The sequence below is a fragment of the Diabrotica virgifera genome, chromosome 1, assembly GCF_917563875.1.
Source record: "Diabrotica virgifera virgifera chromosome 1, PGI_DIABVI_V3a".
Classification (NCBI taxonomy): Eukaryota; Metazoa; Arthropoda; class Insecta; order Coleoptera; family Chrysomelidae; genus Diabrotica; species Diabrotica virgifera.
In genome coordinates, this window is record NC_065443.1 from 318,865,596 (window position 1) to 318,888,136 (window position 22,541).

Here is a 22,541-nt window from a genome sequence, read left to right on the forward strand (position 1 = left end):
GTCATAATGACCACAATAGGGCTTTTCATTCACAGTCATTTGTTTCGAGCTTCTGTCATGTGTCACATAATAATAATTTATCTACGTCATACGTTATTGGTATATAAACAATACAAACCAAAGACGTATGGCGTAGATATATCAATATTATGTGACACATGACAGAAGTTCGAAACAAATGACAGTCGATGAAAAGCCCTATAGGGCTTTTCATTCACAGTCATTTGTTTCGAGCTTCTGTCATGTGTCACATAATGTTAATATATCTACGTCATACGTTATTGATATATACCAATGATAGAAACCAAAGACGTATGACGTAGATATAATAATATTATGTGACACATGACAGAAGCTCGAAACAAATGACAATCGATGAAAAGCCCTATACCACAATGACAACTGATTCAACTGAATCTTTCGCCACCTATCGGAAAATTCACAAAGTTTTGAGGTTGGTTTTATACGAGAGATGGCGCAAACATAAAACCTAAAGATTGGTATTTTTTATAAAAATAAGACTTTCAATTTTACTTGCAAATATCGCTTTCATATGTATAATAGCAATGTAATATATTTAAAAACAAAATTTCCGTATTTCTCCTTAGCGTACTTATTAATCCGTCAATATTAAAAAAATCATGTCTCACTGCAACCGTTGATTGATATATTTCATTGATTGGTATATTGTATATTTCAATCAACGATTTTACATTAAACAAATCAGCAAAAACGCATTTTACAATTTCTGTGGGTTACGAGAACGACACAGGCGATATTTATATTTTTATAAATAGGCCCTCTATTTGACACCTCCACAATGTTGCCACATCTAGTACGACGAAGTGTTTAAATAAAGACGGCTATTATTTAACGTTTGTATATTAAATACAATAATACCATTAATAATGCTTTAGGATAGTCAGTTAAACAAGCATAAAGTTCATGAAAATTACCAAATGTTTATCCTAAACCAACTCTTTTTTCGACTTGTCAAAGTTACCATAATAGTGGACATCCCTTCCCTGAATTTTTAGCATTCTTCTGACTTCTGACAGATGTCAGCTTAGTCAGCTATGTGGTTTCGCAGAATGTGCGACGTGTAAATGTACAATTTTTCCGAGTAAAATGCTAGGTCGTATGTGAAAATGAAACCCGCGATAGTTAAACCAATAACTAACATAAACGATCTCATTTTTAGTTGATAGACTATGTACAAGTGGATTTAAATATACTTTTATATAAACAATCATTTTTCGTGGATGTTTATGTTAGAATTTCTTGACATTAAGTACATTTTTTTTCTTTTTAATAACAGAATCTGTGATACTTCTTAACGGAAAAAAGTGTGATGTGCAGGACTGAATAAGTTAATAAAATGTTATACGGCAAACTGAGAATCCATACATGCAGGGTTATCCTCATAACCTCCTTAGTCTGGTTTTTGGTAGATGTAGTGGTACTCTCCTTTTATTCCGACTGTATAGGAGGTGGTTGTAAAAAACTTGATAATATACAAGCAGAGCCTTTAGTAGAAGATCCTATTTTCAATGAGAAAGATCAGGAAGATACCCTAAATGAACCTCAAGAAGGGTGAGTACAAGAAGTTCCTTATATTTTGATATTAAAGTCTTTAGGCATGATTTCTTAAGGAAGTGGTGTCCCTTAGACTAGGACTAGAATATATCTTGTGATGTTTGTTTGTTCAGCTTTATTAGAAATATACATTTGTTTAATCATCCAAGAAATGTATTATTTAATTAAAAAACGATAAGTTTTGTTCCTCATTTCATTTATTTTCTTAGTTTTATTCTTAGGTACGTCCACCTATTTCTCATATAGGTGTCTTTTGAGTCATGCTGTTATTGTAGTCCTTAATTTTTATTTCCTAATTTTGCTTTCGATTTTATTTAATTTTTTATTTTTCATTTCTTCCGACTGGTTTCACATAGCTTTTAATCTTTCTTTTATTTTATTTTTCAATAAAACTCAATTTGTAACGTAGCCTTGACAAAGTCATTTGAGGCCCCAATATAAACACCAGGGGAACTATATGTCATAGATCAGTCCAAATTTTAGCATATGCTGATGATACGGACATCATAACAAGAACCAGAGTGAGAACATCAGAAATCCTAACTGACCTAGTAGTAGCATAGGAAGTAGAATAGGATTGATAAAACAAAATAAACCAAATTTATTATTTATTAAACTAACCCTAAGTGTATGGTGCTCGAAGGGTGCATTGAAATCTGTCTTTTCGGATTTCTTGCCACTACCTGCCCATTACTTCAAATCCCAAGCAATCTCGTGGTAGCTAATCAGTTAGATCAGTTGTTCCCAACCTTTTATGTCTGGCGACCCACCTTCTGATGTTTTTTCATATTCGCGACCCATCCCTCACCCATGATGATAAGCTATTCTGTACTCTGTACGTCACTCAGCTACTGTAAAAGCCATGCTGCGACCCACCTGAAATCTGCCCACGACCCACTAGTGGGTAGCGACCCACCGGTTGGGAAACGCTGAGTTAGATAAAGGAGGATGTAAGTTTTCATCATTTATTGTGAGGTTCTTAACTGCGTTATGAGTAACATTGTTCACTAGAATGAAACATTGTCTGAGGGTGCCCATTGGCTTGACAAGTCAAAGTTAATGCAAGTGATTTAATAATCCCAGAACCCTCTTGGTCTGCTCCCTGTCTGCCAGCAATGAATGAATGTGAGTGGCTGACAAATCCATGGACAGAGGAGCAGTAACTTCAATTGAATTGTATATTAAATACCTACTTCATTATTAAATTCTTATCAACAAAAGATTTAGGAACTCCATCAACATACCCTGGAGAAGAGTCAGTCTAAAACAAATAGAGAATAACATTAGAGTAGAGAGTAGAGTATTTATTGGTAATAATGTACAAATGTACTTTTACAGGTCAGCAATAATTAAAATTGTCTAAAATTACATTAAAAGTTGACAGTACTTCAGTAAAAAAAAAATATATACTTCAGTAAAAAAATACCAAAAGAATTGTACTATTTCAAATGTCAACAAAAGTAAAATTATTGAAAATGATGTAAACAGTTACATGAAAGATATGAGAACAACATAGAATATTGAAAAAACATGGAAATTATTTTGTGAACATATGACCAAGATAATAATTGAATAACGTAGTATAAATAGGTTCATGAAACTACTACAACATTTGACAACAGAAAAAATATTAGACCTTATGGAACAACATTGCCAATACAAGGACAAGAGAAATAAAACAAAATAATGAGCAGCTAAAGGAAAGTGGATGGCGAATATATCTTTAGAAATGGAACAACTAGAAAAGAAGTGTGACATGTTCAATTTACACAAGAAAGTATACAAAGTTGTTGGCCTGTATAAGAAGAAAAACTTTGATACTCCAGTAGATAATACAGGAAAAGTTATCACTTAGGAACAAGAAATACTTGAAACATGAAGTAATTGTATAACTGAATTGTTTCAAGATCACAAGCCAAACATCCAGAGAAATTTAAATCAATAAGGATCTGATACTTTAAAATACAGTAGAGCGTGTCGATTATCTGAACGTCGATCAACCGAATGACCGGTTATCCGAACCCGAATCCCACACCCCGCACTTGAGTACCGAGCAAGCATTGGTAATTAACGTTTAAAATATTTCAATTTTCTTCAATATTCTATCTAAAAATATGTTGTTGCAAAGCCTACACTTTTTTGTTTAATTGCTATTTGTCATTAAAGATATAAATAAGTATGTAGGTATATAAATATGTATGGCTTTCATTCACTTGTGGTTAGATATGTTTGACTATATCAGTATTGTTCGATTATCTGAACAAATCAGTTTTCCAAACACCCATGTCCCCAATTAGTTCGGATAATCGACGCTCTACTGTATGACATTCTTCATAAGGTCAATTAAACCAAGAAAGCAACGGAACCAGATAACATCCCCTCTGAACTCTTAAAAAAGATAAATAGGACCACATCAGTGCCCTAGTTAAGCTTTTTAATGATGAATAGTCAACTGGTGAAATGTCTCTGAGGAATGGCTGAAGTCTGTTTTTATAGCAATTCACGAAATAAAACATGTGACGAAAGAAGGTTAATTAGGCTGATGAGCCATACATTGGAAATTTTTCTTCGCATTATTCATACAAGAATAAGAAGTCACTGCGAGAGAGACCTAGATGGAACCCAATTTGGATTTAGGAATTTTCCCATGATGCACTTTTTGGATTAAATGTATGTACTTCTCCAAAAATGAAAATGAAAAGGTTTACAATAATAAATGGAACAGGTTTGTACATAATATTAAGAACCAACCAAAGCATATAAATATCATAGGAATTTATATATCACAGTAAACTTATGTTGATGGGACATTAACCTAAGAATGTTAAATTTAAAGAGACATCAGAAGGGGATGCACTACTTTTCCACAGTTATTTAATATCTGCTAAGAATGAAACTAGTAAGATTGTTTAACGCACTCTCTGATCAAATTGAAATATAATACAGCTCTTGTTTTTGTTTCACGACAACATTCTTTTGTATTAGTTTTACTCCTATTTGAGTATAGAGACCTACTTTTCGCTGGAATTTGCCACTTCAGATAGACAGGTAGTGAGATGCAATGTTAGATCTCCCCTTTGTCTTCTTTCATCCAACATTCTTATGGTTTGCAAATAATAGAAACCAAGAAGGAGTAACCGAAAAATAGGTCTCATTAAAAGTTTATTTCTTCAGAAATAAACTTTGAATTGTAGTTATGTACTGTCGTTTTGGAAAACTTTTCATAAAATTGATTTTTCCTATATGTTAGGTACTCGGTACTCATATACAAAAAGTATCTAAGTGGTTATAAGGATTTTGGTGTTATGTTTCAGTGTGATTTATCTTTTGGTGAGCATGTAGAATATACCTCAGCTAAAGCAGTGAAACAGCTTGGATTTGTTCAGACACTCATCTGATTTTAGTAACTTGCAGACATTGAAGTTGCTGTTTAATTCTCTGGTTAGGTCACATCTGGAGTACTGTTATGTTGTTTGGTCACCTTACACTTCTGTTCATACCGAAATATTTGGTAGAGTTCAGAGTAGGTTCCTCATGTATTGTTATTTCAAGTTTTCCATTCCAACTTTTAAAAATTTAATGGATTGTCCTGACTTTTTCAAGATTCAACAATAATTTATGTTCCACCTAGCTCTCTTAAAGCTCATTGCACTTTTGCTTTACAAGCACACCAGACCAATTACGGATCTGGTATTGGCTTGGTCAGATTGCTTAGGAACACTAACAGCTTACTAGCTAGGTATAATGTAGATATTTTCAATTCTTCTTTAGATCAAGTTAGCAGTTAGAAGGTTATAATGTCCTTAGGTATGATTGTTTGTGTAATTTGTATATTTTGTATCTCTTTATTGTAATTAGTAGTTTAATGTTTTGTTTTTTTTTTTTGTAAATGGTTGTAACTGTTAATAAATAAATAAGTAAAATAAAACTAGACCTAAGTAAAGCGATTAAGTGTTGAATTGAAGTAACTCACATGTTTTTAGCAATGAAATCATTATCATCATTGAATGCCCCCTATAATAATGTCTTTAGGTCAGAATATTATTGATCATATGAGAAATATCTTAACTATATAACACATTTTTTTCTTTCCAGGAACATCAACAATGGCATTGGCGGGGTATCCCGGACATACTCAGCAAAAATGTTGCGAAGATGGCGGCCGGCACCTGTAGTACCTTCCGTTTCAGGTCGTGTAGGTGAAATGGGAAAACCAGTACATGTTCCCCCAGAGCAAGAGGCATTAATGAAAGAGAAGTTCAAATTGAATCAGTTTAATCTACTAGCTAGTGATATGATATCACTAAACAGGTCGTTATCGGATGTGAGATTAGAAGGGTGAGTTGAAAATTGTATTACAAATTTTGTTAATGATTAAGTGTTCTCCTTCATACCCCAGGAAACGAAGATAAAAAAGCACTTATCAAAAATGTATTGTGTATGTAATTTTAATTTTCAAGCAGAATTGTTATAATGACTACTATTCTTCCCTTAATTTGTTTACTTCCTGTAAGTACCTATTTATTGTTTAAGGAAAAGTGACAAGTAATATTTTTTTATTTTCGACATTATTGTTTAACTTTTTGTTTTTTTTTTAAGTTATACTTCTTTACGTGCGATATGAGGGTGAATTTTAATAGGATTAAAACCTTTGATCCCGGCGCAGTCGCATTACAACTTTGTTCTGATTGGATGTTCAAATGACATGACAAAAATTATCCAATATGGCAAAACAAAAAAGTTTATAATTGTAGTGATTTTTAAATAGTTTTTAAAGCAACAGGTACATAATAATTGTAAATGTATCATAGGTACCTACCAAAATACATAGTATGTAATATCATTTAAACTATCATTTGAACCTACCAAAATACATAGTATGTAATACTTTTATTTACATAATTTTATTACCATCAAAATTTCTATCAATATTCACCTAATATATTGTTTTCTTACTCTATGTTTTGTTGTATTTTTTCAATTCTAAATCATTTCAATTCAAAATCAAAATAATTTGATTTATGTAATTCAAAAATGTCAAAAGTTTAATCCGTTTAGTTAGTCGATCTTCGCATATAATGACACACTGTCTCCGTGGTGAAGCGTTTCATGCGAGTGAACTCCAATACAACGCCAATACCAGCCGCGCTGGTAAGTTGGTTCATTACTGTACCCGTGGCTGAAGTTACTCACTGGCTGGCACGGGCTGAAGTTACTCACGGGTCATTACTCACGTGCTGAAGTTAGATTCAAGTAGCGCATGCCACTTTTAATATTAATCTTATATAAACTGCAAACAAAATTACTTAAACTTGTTTATTTAATACAATAATTATTGTAATTTATAACAATATTTAACTTCAAAAAATTTTTAAAGGAATTTTAACTGTAAGTCAGTATATTTTTTACGTTTATATCTTGTTTACTAAAAATTTTGACGTTTATCATTTAATTTAGTGACAGTGATATTAGCGCATTTTGTTTATGTTAATTGGAATTTATAACTAATATTGTCTTTGTTTTTCAAGTTATATTGTGTTAAATATGTTATAACATATAGTTATATTATAATATAATATATACCTAGTTAAATGTAAATATATATTATAACTATATATGAAATACGTCCACCGACAACAGCCATTTCCTAATTATTAGATTCACTGACAGTAGGTACAAATTTAAGCAAATAAATATGCAAAATAAATGCAAATAAAAAAATTATTCTATTTAAATAAAAAAAATTAAAATTATTCTATTCTATAAGCTTATAATTTTTCGGAAACGAATAGAACTTATATTGACTATTTCTAGTTGTATTTTTACAATAAATAAGAATTTAGTAATAGTAGGCAACCAATTACTTATTCAGCCACGTACTAGGGGTAAATAGCATTTAGGTATTTTTGTAAATTATTATAATTTAAATCTCGAGTAGTTGGTAATTCAATTTTTTATTAATTAAAATAAAAAAAGGTCGTAGAAAAAGGTCGTATTCTACTCGCATGTAATGGCTATTACTCACTCTGATGAATTACGACACTTGCCTACGGCTCGTGTCGCAAACTTCATCATCGTGAGTAATAGCCATCATTACATGCTCGTTGAATAATATACTATTATTGTTTATTTAAATAATTATAAACAATTGAAAACAAATAATGCTTACTTTCGGGTTTAATTTATGGAATAACTTTTTGTTTATAAACATTTTTTAATTTAGAAAATCTCATTTTAAAGACAAATTTTCAAGAAAGTCGTGTTTTTATCTACAATGCGTAATTTTTTCACAATATTGAAATGAATCAAAACAGTCACTTTGTTGCTTAAATGTTAATAACAAACTATGACAGTAAAAATTTCGATACCCACGAGATAGGTACGTCTTTTCTGTTGTTGACTTCCCCCAAATATTGCAGTTAAAATATAGCCACTGGTAATTTTTATATTTTGCAAGTGTTCTTTTGGTTTCGTCTACACTGGAGTAATTCTCTTTTAGTTGTTTTAAATAGTAACAGAAAAGAGTTTAATAGCAGGTATAAAAAAGATCTGGTTGATTTTTTTTATAGTTTTGTTACAAACCAGTTTTTATTAACATATGTATTTATTCAAATATATTTTTTTCTTTTTTATGGCAAATTAGTAGGACGTTCAAGGACGATCATTAATAATAATTTCTTTTGCCGTTTCAAGATACACTTTGCTCACAATATGAAGAAAGCATTTTTTTGAGTCTTGGTTTATACGCCAGTCAATGAGAACAAAAACAGGATATTACCTCCGAATTCTATCCTACTGCATGGATTTCAATGAAATTGTGGGAATAGCCTCTACTTATCTCCTAATTCAAAGTCTACCCTATGCCGATGTGCGCTTTTATCTTGGGGGTGGTTCCCACTTCTTAGGTGGAAATTTTTTTGGTCAAAATAACCACGGAAGTGGCTAGAGAACCAAATTCGAAGCAAAAATTGTTCTATAATTTTTTTTAAACTTAATACTTTTTGAGTTACTCGTGGTTGGAAATTTGTCATTTTCATTGAAAAATGTCACCTTTTCGTACGATTTTTTGCGAATACTTTAAAAATTATGCATTTAACGAAAAAAAAAGCTCTATACAGTGTAACCTCGATAAGTCGGATCAGTTGGGACCGCGGTCGATCCGGGTTAGCCGGAAAATATGATACAAATTAATAAAACACAAATAAATAATAAACAAATACACATTATAATTGCAAAAACATAAAATAGGTACATAATATGCACAGTACATCTAAATTACGTACAGTTGTATACAGTATTGTTTATTTTGTTAATAAAAACCTCAGTCAAAGTGAAAAAATGTTTGTTTTGTCTGATGAAATGATTATCGAAGGCCGACTTATCGGGGTTCCACTGTAATATATTTTTGTAGCTTATGAAAAATCAAAGAGACTATTTTTTTCATAAATCTTCTAGTTATAATACAAAAATAGAGATGGTAGGTGAAAAAAGATTTTTTTTGGTGCATGTTTAAATCGGTGTGTTCAATTTAAAATAACAGAGAAATGGTCTATTTTAAGGGTATAATGCTACCAATATATTTTGTAGTGCTTAGAGATATGGTTTTGTAGAGATATGGTGCAAAAAATTGATGACTAATTTATTTTAAGATAATCCAAAGATTTAAATGCATCCTTTTACTTCTACAATATCTTTTATTACAATGTTATTTCTGTGTTCAAAAAGTTGGACTGGTTTAAAATACACGGTTTTTGAAAAAATAAGATCAAATTAGAGAGCGCATTTTTAAATTTTCTTAAAAATCCTCCATTTCTCCATGTAACTCGAAAATGATAAAGAAATACAGTAATGAAAGACAAAAAAAATTGTTATCTGAAAAATCCTACATTTCTGTACTCTATATTTTTTTCGTATTTCGTTATCATTTTCGATTTAAATGGAGAAAAATGAAGATTTTTAAGAAAATTTACAAATGCGCTCTATAGTTTGATCTTATCTTTTTCAAAAACCAATTATTTTAAACCCGCCGAACTGTTTGAACATAGAAATAACACTATAATAAAATGTAGGTATTGTAGAAGGAACACGATGCATTTAAATTTTGGTGAATGAGGGGTTAAATATACTTTTAATTTTTCCTTAAAATACATTAGTCATCAATTTTTTTGCACCATATCTCGCTTAGTTTGAAGTTTGAATGTAATCGACATTTTTTAACAGTGCTCGTTTTAAAGGTCTTCTCAAGCACTAGAAAAGGTATTCGTAACATTATACCCCTAAAATCAATCATTTCTCTGTTAGTTTAATTTGAATACACCGATTTGAGTATGCACAAAAAAATATTTTTTCACCTACCATATCTCTTTTTGTATTATAACTAATTAGAAGATTTATGAAGAAATAAATCTCGTTGATTTTTCATAAGCTACAAAAATGTCTTTATAGTTTTTTTCGTTAGATGCATAATGTTTAAGGTATTCGCAAAAAACCGTACGAAAAGGTGTCATTTTTCAATGAAAATGGCAAATTTTCAACAACGAATAACTCAAAAGGTATTGAGTTTTCAAAAGAAAATTATAGAACAGTTTTTGCTTAGAATTAGTTTCTCTAGCCACTTCCGTGGTTTTGACCAAGGGTCAGGGATGGGAACCACCCCCAAGATAAAAGTGCCATTGGATATAGGGTAGACTTTGTTTCTTGAGCTATTCACTACTTACAGTGAAAATATCAAGATACATTGATGCACTTGGATGGAATTCGGAGCCAAGTAACCTCACTGACTAAACTATTAAGATTTCTACTCTTTTTCAAAAAATTAGCTTATACCTTTAAGCGTTTTATTATTTCCATTTGAATTATTACCCTCTTGTATACACACTCAGTCATTTGAGTTCCTAATAGCAGCAATTTTCCATTTCAATGTTCCGATTGAAAACAAACAACGCAAATCTCGTTTTAACCAACAATTTGTGCATTATTTACCTGATTTTTTTAGAGGTTGAACGTGGTAGTGAAAGTCGATACTATATGATCCAACGCATTGTAAAGGTCATACGAATTAACCAACTACCTGCATTCTGCAGTAATATCGGCCTCTGCCTGCAAAGTCACTCATTCATAATATATATCAACCTATTGTTTGGATTAATTACAGATAGTGGATTAAAAAGTTGTTGGTTGCTGTTGAGGTTATCGGTGCAGGAGATTTTTAGTTCGACGTGAATTGCTGAATTCTTAGATATTAGAATATTAGGTACTTATTTCAACACTTTATTTTCTATATTAGGTATTGTTTAAAAATGCTAATAACAATGAAATGAATAAGGTTGATTGAAAAAACTAACAGAAATCTCCCTCTCTAACAGAAAGTTATTGTTAGACCAGTGCATTTAACACTAAAATACCGGCACCGGCAAATTGTAACTTTTTGCACTATGTTCAGGATGATGGGAAAAAAGTCCACTATAGAAAAATAGGTGTAAATGCACAATGGCTTTTGAAATTGCATAAAATGCTTCCAAAAGTGCATAAACATGCCAAAATATAAATATTAAGCAAAATCACTGCTAAGGCACGTCACCTGGAGGTTTGAGGATTATCGGCACTAAATTGATGCAAATAGATTACTTGGAGGTTTTTGGAGTCACTGAACACGAATACGCCATCAGAATTGAAACCCGGAGGCATATTTATACACCGTTCTATATGGCGGCATATATAACTAAAATTTTATTTTTGTTAAGGTTAATATTAAAAGTAAAACTTTCCTTGGAAAAAAAATAGTCAGTCTAGGCTCTGCTTATGGGGGTAAACTGCTCGCCTATTATTAATATAAAATTATTTAGATAAAGAAACAATTAATTGTGAAACGGTCTATTTTTTATTTGCGTCTACAGGTATTGCTGAATCTTTTACCAAGAAAGAAACAAGGTCAAATTAAAAAATGGGGCATATTTTGTAATCAAATTATTATTAAATCAATTGTTTTTTAACTGCTGATGCTTGGTATTTTCAATCGATATTATACAGTATATTGACCCACATTTACATTACGAGTATGTCTGTTAATAAATTTAATGTTAAAACCTTGTAGATTGTTTAACCTTCGGATAGCCAAGGGGGCAAATTTGGACCCCAGTGCATGTTTTTATTTAATAAATTCAGAAATAATTTCAATTTTAAACTCATTACTTTTTTTATTTGACTTTAATATCATTCTAGATACTCTCATATTTTGTAATAAAAAAACAATTTTACGAAAAATTTTTTTTTTCTGAATTTGGGGTCAAAGACGTAACTCCCTTGGCCTTCCATATTCCAATTTTATATTAAGTAAATACCGTCTATTATGTGGAATAATTGTATGTAAGAAACATTTCAATATTGAAAAAATATTGTTTGTTAAACCTGTGGCGACGTAATTGGTGTATATTTTAAAATTTCTTTAGTTCTAAGTTCAGAATGATGATTCCTGTTTTTGTTCTGTTGTAATTAAAAATATGTTTTACTAATGTTTATTTATAATTTATTGATACAATAGTAACATTAAAATTACGAATACATTAATACATTTCTTAAAACAACTTAATTTTTTTGTCAATTGTGATTTTTGACTTGGGGTCATTTTTTACCCCCGTTGGTAATCCGTGTAACAAAAAAAGGTTGGTCATCGGAAGGTTAAACAATTTTTGAAAAAAATATTTTTACCATATTTTAGGACGATTTTTGTTGATACAACATGGGAATTTCCATAGTAATACATTAGACAAACACATTTATATTTAAAGTTCAGTATTTTTAGCTTTAAAATAATTTTGAGTCAGTTAAACTTCTGTTTTTCTTTATCAGTTTATTGTTGCAACAAAGTGTATCTTTATCGCACCCAAACCACTAGAAGTTATCAAAAATTACTTTTGTTAATACAAAGACGGAAATATCGTATTAAAAGTGTGATGAAACAGTTTTGAATATTTAACTAGATAGAGATACTTTATATAATGTCAAATGTGCCTAATATGTTGAATGAAAGTTTATAGGCATTTTAAAAAACAAAATGTCATCATCATCATTCTATTTACCTTATCCCTATGCTGGGTCGGTCGGCTTCATTAATTGCATTACTTCACACAATTCTATCTTGGGTCGTTATCTTTATCGATATCATTATCTCTATTTATATGCATTTTTTATAGTGTTAAATATATTTTTTTAATATTCTTGTTTATTTTCTGTCGGTCAGATGGCTTAGCGGGCTGTCGACAACAGTGGATTTACGATCAAGGTTCGATCCCCGACCCGGTGAATAGAAAATAAAAAGGCTAACGTCGTAGTCTAAAATTCTACAGAATCTACGGCTTGGTCTCGAATAAGCAGGTGTCTGATCGGCCTATGGAGGAGCGGTACGGCAAGGGATAAGGGCTTGCGGCTTGGTAATACTCCTCCATAGGTCCCTATCGGAAGGGCGTAGACGACTAATAACGGTGTATAGGTACGTGTATACCAAGTCGAATATATACTGTCGAAAAAGATTAAAACCAAGCATGTTCGTGCTTAGACAGTTGTGTCGGTTTCATGATAGTATGTGGGCGTTGAGCTACGCGGCATGTGTGAGGGATTACCTTAATGCTCTTTTTGGAGAATAGATAGGCGGACTAGGAATCGTCCACATGGCCCGCATGCTCATGTGACCTAACACCCTGTGATTTCTTCCTGTGGGGCCTTCTCAAGAACCGTGTTTTTACAAGAGGACTACGCATCTTTCAGTTAAAGAAAAATTTACAATAGTACTCTCCCTTGCGTTACAATAAATGCAGTGATCAAGATGGGCATCAATTTACCTTTGTTCAAATTCCTTTTATAATTTCTTTGAATAAATTCATTTTGATGCTGCCTTTTTTTTTCTCTTAATGCAAATTTGTTGCCTGACTTATGCCGACCCCTGTATATGTTTATTTGTAGGTGCAGGTTATTATACTTACACAAGCCATAATAGATTAATACGTATTTTTTAATTTAGACTATTGATTAATTGATTAATATAATTTTACTGTTTTATATTTATGATATCACGCCATTTTATTACTTAACGATAATAGCTTAAGATAATCCTAAATAAGTTAGAACCTGTCAGAATAAATGGTAAGACATGATATCGTTTAATCTTGTGGATAATCGATATCTTGTTTGCCTATACTATTGCCAGAACTCGGAAACTTTTATTTTCTTTTTCTTGCTCTATACTCTATACCAGAGCTTCCCAACCAGTGTGTCACGGCACACTGGTGTGCTATGAAGTCTTTGTAGGTGTACCGCGAAATTTGATTATACTCACTATGATTATAGAGATTATTTACCCAAGTGGGCTGTGGCTGAACCAGTTTTTAAGTTAGTGTGCCTCGAGCTAAAAAAGTTTGGAAACCGCTGCTCTATACTACTCTATAGCAATTTTGATTATTCAATTGCGAGTTGTTGGCGATACTTCTTCTATCACTTGGTGGTTTGTCCCTTATCACTGTTTCCTATAATTCTGAGTATTATCGTTTCCAGCACTCTTTGTGTTTTGACTTTGTTGGATATTGTTTCTAATGCATACATTCTTAATTTAATCTCAAGATTTAATCTGTTACGCCATATATTGTTATTAAGGCATCCTGCTAATCTATCTGCCCTTTGTACTTAATCTCTTACTTCTTTTTCAAATACCGTTTTCTTAGATGCCAGCGAATATTCCTCTTAGGATTCTGCATTCAAATATGAGCACAAGGTTATCACTGGCATGTTAGCATCCATATGTTAGCACTGGCAGTATAAAGGTTTTCTATATTGTCATTTTCGTTTTCTGGTCTAAGTTTCTATTTTTCATTTGTTTACACAGCCCAGAATAGAACTTGATTTCCAAAATTATTCGCCGTTTGATTTCTTCCGTTATGGAGTTGTCATTGGTCATCAGGGAGCTCAAGTATGTGAATTTGTCCACCCCTTCATAGCTAGAATTATTAACAGAGAATTGGAACCAATATTTCTGGCTTTGTTGTTGGGTGTTTATACCGTTATTTTGGTTTTTATTTGTTTATTTATAGGCCCATATCTTTCGAGGCATTTAAGAAAGTGGTATACATTTCTCGTAACTTGCCTGTTGTCAGAGCAATTAGTCTAAATCTTCTGCAAAAGCCATAATTTGGGAGGATTTGTTAAAAATATTTCCTCTGTTGTCTATTCTAGCTTCTCTAACCGCGTTTTTCAAGACTATCTTGAAAATGCGTTTCAAACGCTTCGTCTTCCTAATTTTTCTTAATGAGCAAAGTTCTCGTGCATTCTTCAGTATCGCCTAAGGCCTAAAAAATTGCAGCGTCTTCTTCAGCGTTTTTTTAGATAGTCCAATGCTTTTTCGGCGTCTTGCGGACGTAATTCCATCAAAATATAACCAGAATGTATTAAAATCCAGTGAATAAATAAACGTGACTAAGACGTGCAGGTCACGTGCACAGACTTCATAACGAGAGACTTGTAAGACTGGCATGGGAGGAGATTCTTACAGGCAAAGGGCCACTCGGACGTCCCAGAATGCGATGGAGAGGTAACATCCAAGCAGATCTTCGAAAAATAAACATTCCATTTGACCCTAGGTTGATGGAAGACCGAACAAATTGGAAAAACGTTGTACAGTCAGACAAGACCCACCCAGGGTTGTAGCGCTACGTGATGATGATGATGATGACTAAATAAACATTAAATTACAAACCGAAAGAAAGGTTTGATGTTGGAATAGATAACAAAGACTAAACTATCAAATCCAGAAGAATATATTCTCCCAAACTCAATATGTATTATTCTTATATTCTTCAATAGATATATTCTTATACAGGGTGTCCAGAAACTCTACCGACAAACGAAGACAGGAGATTCTTCAGATAATTTTAAGACAATTTAGCTCAATTCGCCTAGTCCGAAAATGCTTCCTAAAGGAGCTAGAGCTCTTTGAAGATGGCTTCTTGTAATTAGTTTTTCTTAAATACCTACAGAACGCTTTAATTTAGAAAAACGAAAATCGGTACGTATATTTATCTTCCAGAGATAAATCGATTCCATCCATTGCCAATTTCTAGTACCGATCATAGGCGTCCGCTTTGGATATGGCAACGGTTATTTTATCACATAACTTTTTTGTCTTTTACTTTTAAGCATTTTTGACACATGATTATTAAATTATGAGGTATTCTAGTACTAAAAGGTACTCTTGGTTTAAGTCCGTAGGACACACGGTTTTCTAGAAAAATCGAATTGAAAATTTTTCGTTTTTTGAATTTGAATAAAAATTGAAAAAATTTTCAAAAAAAAAAACGGTGTATTTTATCAACTTAAAGCAAGAGTAACTTTTAGTACTAGAATACCTCACAACTTAATAATCTAGAGTCAAAAATGCTTAAAAATGAAAGACAAAAAAGTTATGCTATAAAATAACTGTTGACCTACCCAAAACGGACGCATATGACCCATACTAAAAATTCGCAGTTAATGAAATCGATTCACCGCTGAAATATAAATAAACGTACCAGTTTTCAGATTTCTAAATAGTTTTTTTTTGAAATTTTTTTTGGAAATTCAAAAAAAGAAAAATTTTCAAATCGATTTTTCTAGAAAACGGTGTATCCTATCGACCTAAAACAAGAGTACCTTATATATATATATATATATATATATATATATATATATATATATATATATATATATATATATATATATATATATATATATATATGAAAAAACAAAAGATGTAGATCTTTGAAACACACTCAGTGATCAAAAGATCCACAGGTATTGGTTTGGACGACCACTCGTACATATATATATATATATATATATATATATATATATATATATATATATATATATATATATATATATATATGTAGAATATCTCACAATTTAATAATCCAGAGTCAAAAATGCTTAAAAATTAAAGATAAAAAAGTTATGCGATAAACTAATTGTTGCCTTACCCAAAACGGACGCCTATGACCGGTACTAAAATTCGCAATGCATTGAGTCGGTTTATCTCTGGAAGATAAATATGTGTACCAATTTTTGTTTTTCTCAATAGAAGTTTTCTTGGGTTATTTAGGAAAAACTAATTACAAGACGCCATCTTCAAAGAGCTCTAGCTCCCTTAGGAAGCATTTTCGGACTAGGTGAATTGGGTTAAAATATCTTAAAATTATCTGAGGAATCTCCTGTCTTCTCCTGTCTCCGTTTGTCGGTAAAGTTTCTGGACACCCTGTATAGATATTATTCTTTTCTATTTTCCTTTTTTCTACCCATGTGTTAACCGGATTTATTTGGCATTGATTTATCATAAAACATTATGGTACTTAATGATTCGTTTTAATTTTTTCAGATGCCGTAGTAAAACTTATCCCAATCTTCTTCCTACAACGTCAATTGTTATAGTTTTTCACAACGAAGCCTGGTCTACTCTACTGCGAACAGTATGGAGTGTGATCAACAGATCACCCAGACCTCTCCTGAAGGAGATCATCCTTGTAGACGACGCCAGTGAAGGAAGTAAGTATTTGTCTATATTTTTCCATTTAATAATGTATTTATAGTCAGTCGACTGAAATGTTAAATTTTTAGGCGTTAGTGTGCGTTTTTAAGAGGACGCAATTTTATTAGTCCAGAAAGCCACTGCGCATCCGCTAGGAAAAATATTCTGATTCGGATTTTTTGCACAATCTTACTCAAAAAGGAGACCTTTTAAAAAATTTGCATGTTGCCAGGACCAAAAGGTGGTCAAAAATTTTTTAAACGTTTTTTTTTTGTTTTTTCCTAAAATTATTTTTTTTTGCATGGAAGAAAGTTTTTTTTTTAGGTTATTTGGATCATTCCAAACAGAAAAGGTCTTTATTGAGTTTTCTCTAAAAATGATAGTTTTTGACATATAAGCGATTAAAAATTGAAAAATTGCGAAATCGGCCATTTTTAACCCTCAAAAACTATGTAAAAAACTGAAAATTTGAATGTTGCCAAGGTAGATAGATATTCTTTAAACATCGATTGATGAAATCCCGAAGAGTTTTTTGCAATACAATATTCAAAACTCCTTTGTTTTTTAATTGCTAATCAAGCGTGCGCGACACTACTTTCCACCGACCGACAGTATGGTGCAAATGAAAGGAATAAATTCGTTATTTAGTAAACCGGCGACTTTAAGGAAAAATCTCGAAACAGGTCGATTTTTATTTTTAAGTTATGATATTGTGGCATATAGGGTATACTAGTGACGTCATCCGTCTGGGCGTGATGACGAAATCGATGATTATTTAAATGAGAATAGGGGTCGTGTGGTAGCTCATTTGAAAGGTTCTTCAATTCTCTATTCAGTAATGTAAACATTTACATAATTATTTATACAGGGTGTCCTTCTACTTCTTTTTTGTCAAATAATTTAATTTAATAAACATTTTTTGGACACCCTGTATAAATAATTATGTAAATGTTTATATTATTGAATAGAGAATTGAAGAACCTTTCAAATGAGCTAGCACACGACCCCTATTCTCATTTAAAAAAATCATCGATTACGTCATCACGTCCAGATGGATGACGTCACTAGTATACCATATATGCCACAATATCATAACTTAAAAATAAAAATCGACCTGTTTCGCGATTTTTCCTTAAAGTCGCCGGTTTACGAAATAACGAATTTATTCCTTTCATTTGCACCATACTGTCGGTCGGTGGAAAATAGTGTCGCGCACGCTTCATTAGCAATTAAAAAACAAAGGAGTTTTGAATATTGTATTGCAAAAAACTCTTCGGGATTTCATCAATCGATGTTTAACGAATATCTACCTACCTTGGCAACATTGAAATTTTCAGTTTTTCACATAGTTTTTGAGGGTTAAAAATGGCCGATTTCGCAATTTTTCAATTTTTAATCGCTTATATGTCAAAAACTATCATTTTTAGAGAAAAGTCACTAAAGACCTTTTCTGTTTGGAATGATCCAAAAAACCTAAAAAAAACTTTTTTCCATGCAAAAAAAAATAATTTTAGGAAAAAACAAAAAAACGTTTAAAAATTTTTTGACCACCTTTTGGTCCTGGCAACATGCAAATTTGTTAAAAGGAGTCCTTTTTGAGTAAGATTGTGCAAAAATCCGAATCAGAATATTTTTCCTAGCGGATGCGCAGTGGCTTTCTGGACTATATTTTTTTAATGTGTTATTGGCAGGGTAAGTATAAGATAAGTTCTCCGGTCGCCATCTTAAAAAAAGGGGTAAAAAGTGTTTTCGCGTTATATCTCTTAAACTAGCAACCTTCCAGAACATTATTTTACGAGACAATTTTATCGCAGATGAATGTTTGCGGAAAACGGGAGTTAGAATTGGAGTCATTGTGGATAATCTTCGAATTTTACTATTAATTTTGATATCGATATTTCCATGATGTTACTGCAGGTTTCACCAGAACAATTGAGGCACATTGCAGAGTAATTAATGCCTGCTTGTCGGCAACCATACATACTTTCACAGTTTCCATTGCAGCTGAAGAAAATTAAATGGCAGAAGTTTGGGCTATGCTAGAGTTTTGAATGTTTGGATTGGTATCCAAATTTTTTCATGCATTTGCCAGTAAAATCTTTAGGATCGCAGTGATTCGCAGTTGTTCAGTGCCACAACTAAACCCGGTGAAAAACCCGGAGACTGTGGAAGTGGACTGCATTTTTGTTGGAGGAATCGATGATAAGTTAAATGTACTTTTGGTCACTGTCTTGGCGAATCATTTGTATCTCATGCTGTCCAGAGAATCATTTTTATTTCTACGATAAAAAAGACGAAAAAACGTTCGCCAACGACAGTGAGCATTGAGCAAAGACTTTCTCATTAAGAAATAATGCTGTTCCTCTGGCAAACCCAGGATGTTTCTGTAAAATTTTGATGAATTTGAGTTTGCCGATCTTGTAAGGGATAATTGTAGGAAGGAGACGAATCTCGTGGTTGCGTAACTTGAGGGAATGGTACGGATGCACATCAACCGAACTATTCAGAGCAGAAGCATCTAAGATCAGAATAGCCATGATGATAGCCAACCTCCGTCGCGGAGATGGCACGTGAAGAAGAAGATTTTGTAAGCTGCTGATGTGTCGCATCCTGAAAAAGCATGAGTAAGCAGCAAATTCTCTGCAATGACGTCGACATGTATAAAACTTAAAGGACTGTATAATTGATCCGACTTACACCCATTTGAAGATTTTAAAAAATACATTGGCCTGGTTTTTTCCCAATGCCGTGAGCAACACAAAAATGTCAATGTCCTCTGCTACGACAGTCACAAAATCATAGGATTGATTTTACGTCCTCTAAAAAATGCAACCTAAATGTAACTTTTGAAATAGTATACATTTAATACAAAAGATTAACTAGGTTCATAATTAATTTAACTATATTTCATAAGAAGTAAAATCAGTGTTACATAACTGTAACTTTGCTCATATTATTATTTCCTACTTTAACTGTACTTTTAGTTTCTTTATAAAGCTGTCAATGGCATATTTTCTTCGTTTTTCACGCTGCTACCCTTGTGTAACGTCCCACCGGTTTCCATCGTCTTGTTTTTTCGCAGTCTCAAATTCGGAGTCACGGCATTCAAGTTAAATATCCGTTTAACAAGTTTGCAGATAAATCAGAGCAAGAAATTTAAAATCATCGGGCACAAACGTTTTATTTCTTCGGCGGTTGCAGGTTCTCTGGACTGTGTAATGAATTGGCCAGCTGCAGTCACCATAATATTTTTTATACAATGAGCTATTTGTCTAAATAATAACTTAAACGAGCCAACGAAGCGGTGAAAGGAGATGGATCAATTTACCAATACGACTAAGAGATAAAAATGCTACGAGGTGCCGAAAAAAAGTTGAGGAACATTTTTGCTCTGCAAATAACTTTATAAATAAATAAATAAATTATTCTTTTTTTGGTTTATCTGGGAATTTCTTTTAGTTTAACCGTGTTCGAATATTTTTAATCCAATTAAGGTTTTTGTTCTTCTTTTAGTGCCTATTCGTTTCGAATATTGGCAATCATTCTGGCTATAATTATTTTATTAACTGATGCTTTAAATAGATTAGTTGTTGTTGTGGAGAACCATTTCCTCAGGTTCTTTAACCATGATATTCTTCTTCTCCCAATTCCTCGCTTTCCCAATACTTTACCTTGAAGGATTACCTTCAGTAATCTGTATTTAGTACCGTTTCTCATTATGTGTCCGAGATATTCTAACTTTCTCCTTTTAATGGTATACATCACCCCTCTTTCTTTGCCCACTCTTCGTAACACGGTCTCGTTGGTTATCTTGTCCGTCTATGATATCCTTAGGATTCGTCTGTATAGCCACATCTCGAAGGCTTCAAGTTTTTTCTCCATTGCTTCAGTGAGTGTCCAGAATTCAACTCCGTAATACAATATTGAGAGGATATAACATCGTTGGAGCCTTATTTTTATCTCCAGATTAAGTTTGTGGCTTTTTAAGGTTTTTAATAGCAAAAAAAAAGAGATAATCAAATATACATTCTGATGATTTCTAATGAGAATGAAACCAGTAAGAGTGTTTATGGCGCTCTCTGAACAAACTGAAATATAATACGTCTCTTGATTTCGTTTTACAGCTAATTCTTTTGCATTTATTTTACCCCTAACTGAGTATCGAGACCATGTTTTCGTTGGAATTTTGCCACGTTTTGACGGGAAAGTGAGGTGCAAATTATAGACCTCCGTGCGTCTTCTTTAATTTAGCATTCGCTTGGTTTGCAAGTAATAGAATTCACGAATGCGTAACCAGAAACTTGGTCTCATTAAAAGTTTTTATTTTTCCGAAAATAAAACTTCGAATTGAATTTTTTTAATAATAATTTATCTAAGAATAAAACACTGAAAACTTTTGGTTTGGTATACCTTAACAAAATTTATTATAAATTATTATCACTACAAGCGTTTCGGCAAAGTGCCATTCTCAAGTGATGTATTTTTCCTGTCAGTCAGCACTTTATAGTCTTTAACTGGATACGTTGAGGGGAGAGCTGTTTGTCAAGTTGGTCATTCAGAATTATATCTGTACTTTTTAATTCATTAATTTCCATAGATTTTTATTTTGGATAGCTTTGGTCCAGTCTTTAGAAAAGATCTTTATTTTGAATATGGAGAACCTAGAAGTTAAAGTACTGGACACACAGGAGACAAACACAAACTCGAAATTACAGACCAATAAGCCTGTTACCACATCCGTACAAACTGCTTACCAAAATAATTACCAACAGACTATCAAGTAAATTCGATATACCCCATTCCACGAATATATGTCTGTTGGATTATCGCGACAACGAATATTTTACTGTGCAAAATATAAAGAACGAAAGTAAATTGCAAATTATATTGTTGTTTATTGGAGTAATTATTAGAGCAAAATCCTTTCGTACTTCTTATGTTGCACACTAAAATATTCGTTGTCGCGATAATCCAAAACAGACGTATATTCGTGGAATACACCATAGTTACCAGCCTATTGAACAAGCGGGATTCCGCAAAGGTTATATACAGTACCATAGAACACCCTCAGACAATAGGGACACTCATCGAAAAGTGTAACGAATACAATGAACCTCTTCATTTGGCATTTGTGGATTACAATAAGGCGTTCGATTCCATAGAACTCTGGGCCCTATTAGAGAAGGAATGAATAACGCAAGAATTGATTCCAGATATATGTAGAATACTCCTAAAATACATATACGACAATGCAACTATGCCAATAAATGTATCAGAAGGTGTAACAACAAGCAAAATAAGAACAGAAAAAGGAGTTGGAGACAGTGAGACACTATCTGTTCAAAATTATTTACTCTTGCATTTGAAGATGTGTTCTAATGTGTTTTGAAAAATCTGAGAA

General features: G+C 32.3%; 1 protein-coding gene across 2 annotated transcripts in view; it reads left to right on the plus strand.

Moving 5' to 3' along the window:
* The first annotated feature begins 1,082 nt into the window (after positions 1-1,082).
* LOC114332651 (polypeptide N-acetylgalactosaminyltransferase 5) overlaps positions 1,083-22,541 on the plus strand; it is an 87,287-nt gene continuing 65,828 nt past the window's right edge. For both annotated transcript variants that reach the window (XM_050653539.1, XM_050653541.1), the window contains exons 1-3: positions 1,083-1,593; positions 5,692-5,934; positions 16,991-17,157. In XM_050653539.1, coding sequence (XP_050509496.1) covers positions 1,379-1,593; positions 5,692-5,934; positions 16,991-17,157 — 625 coding nt within the window. In that variant the 5' untranslated portion in view covers positions 1,083-1,378. The remainder of the gene's footprint in view (positions 1,594-5,691; positions 5,935-16,990; positions 17,158-22,541) is intronic.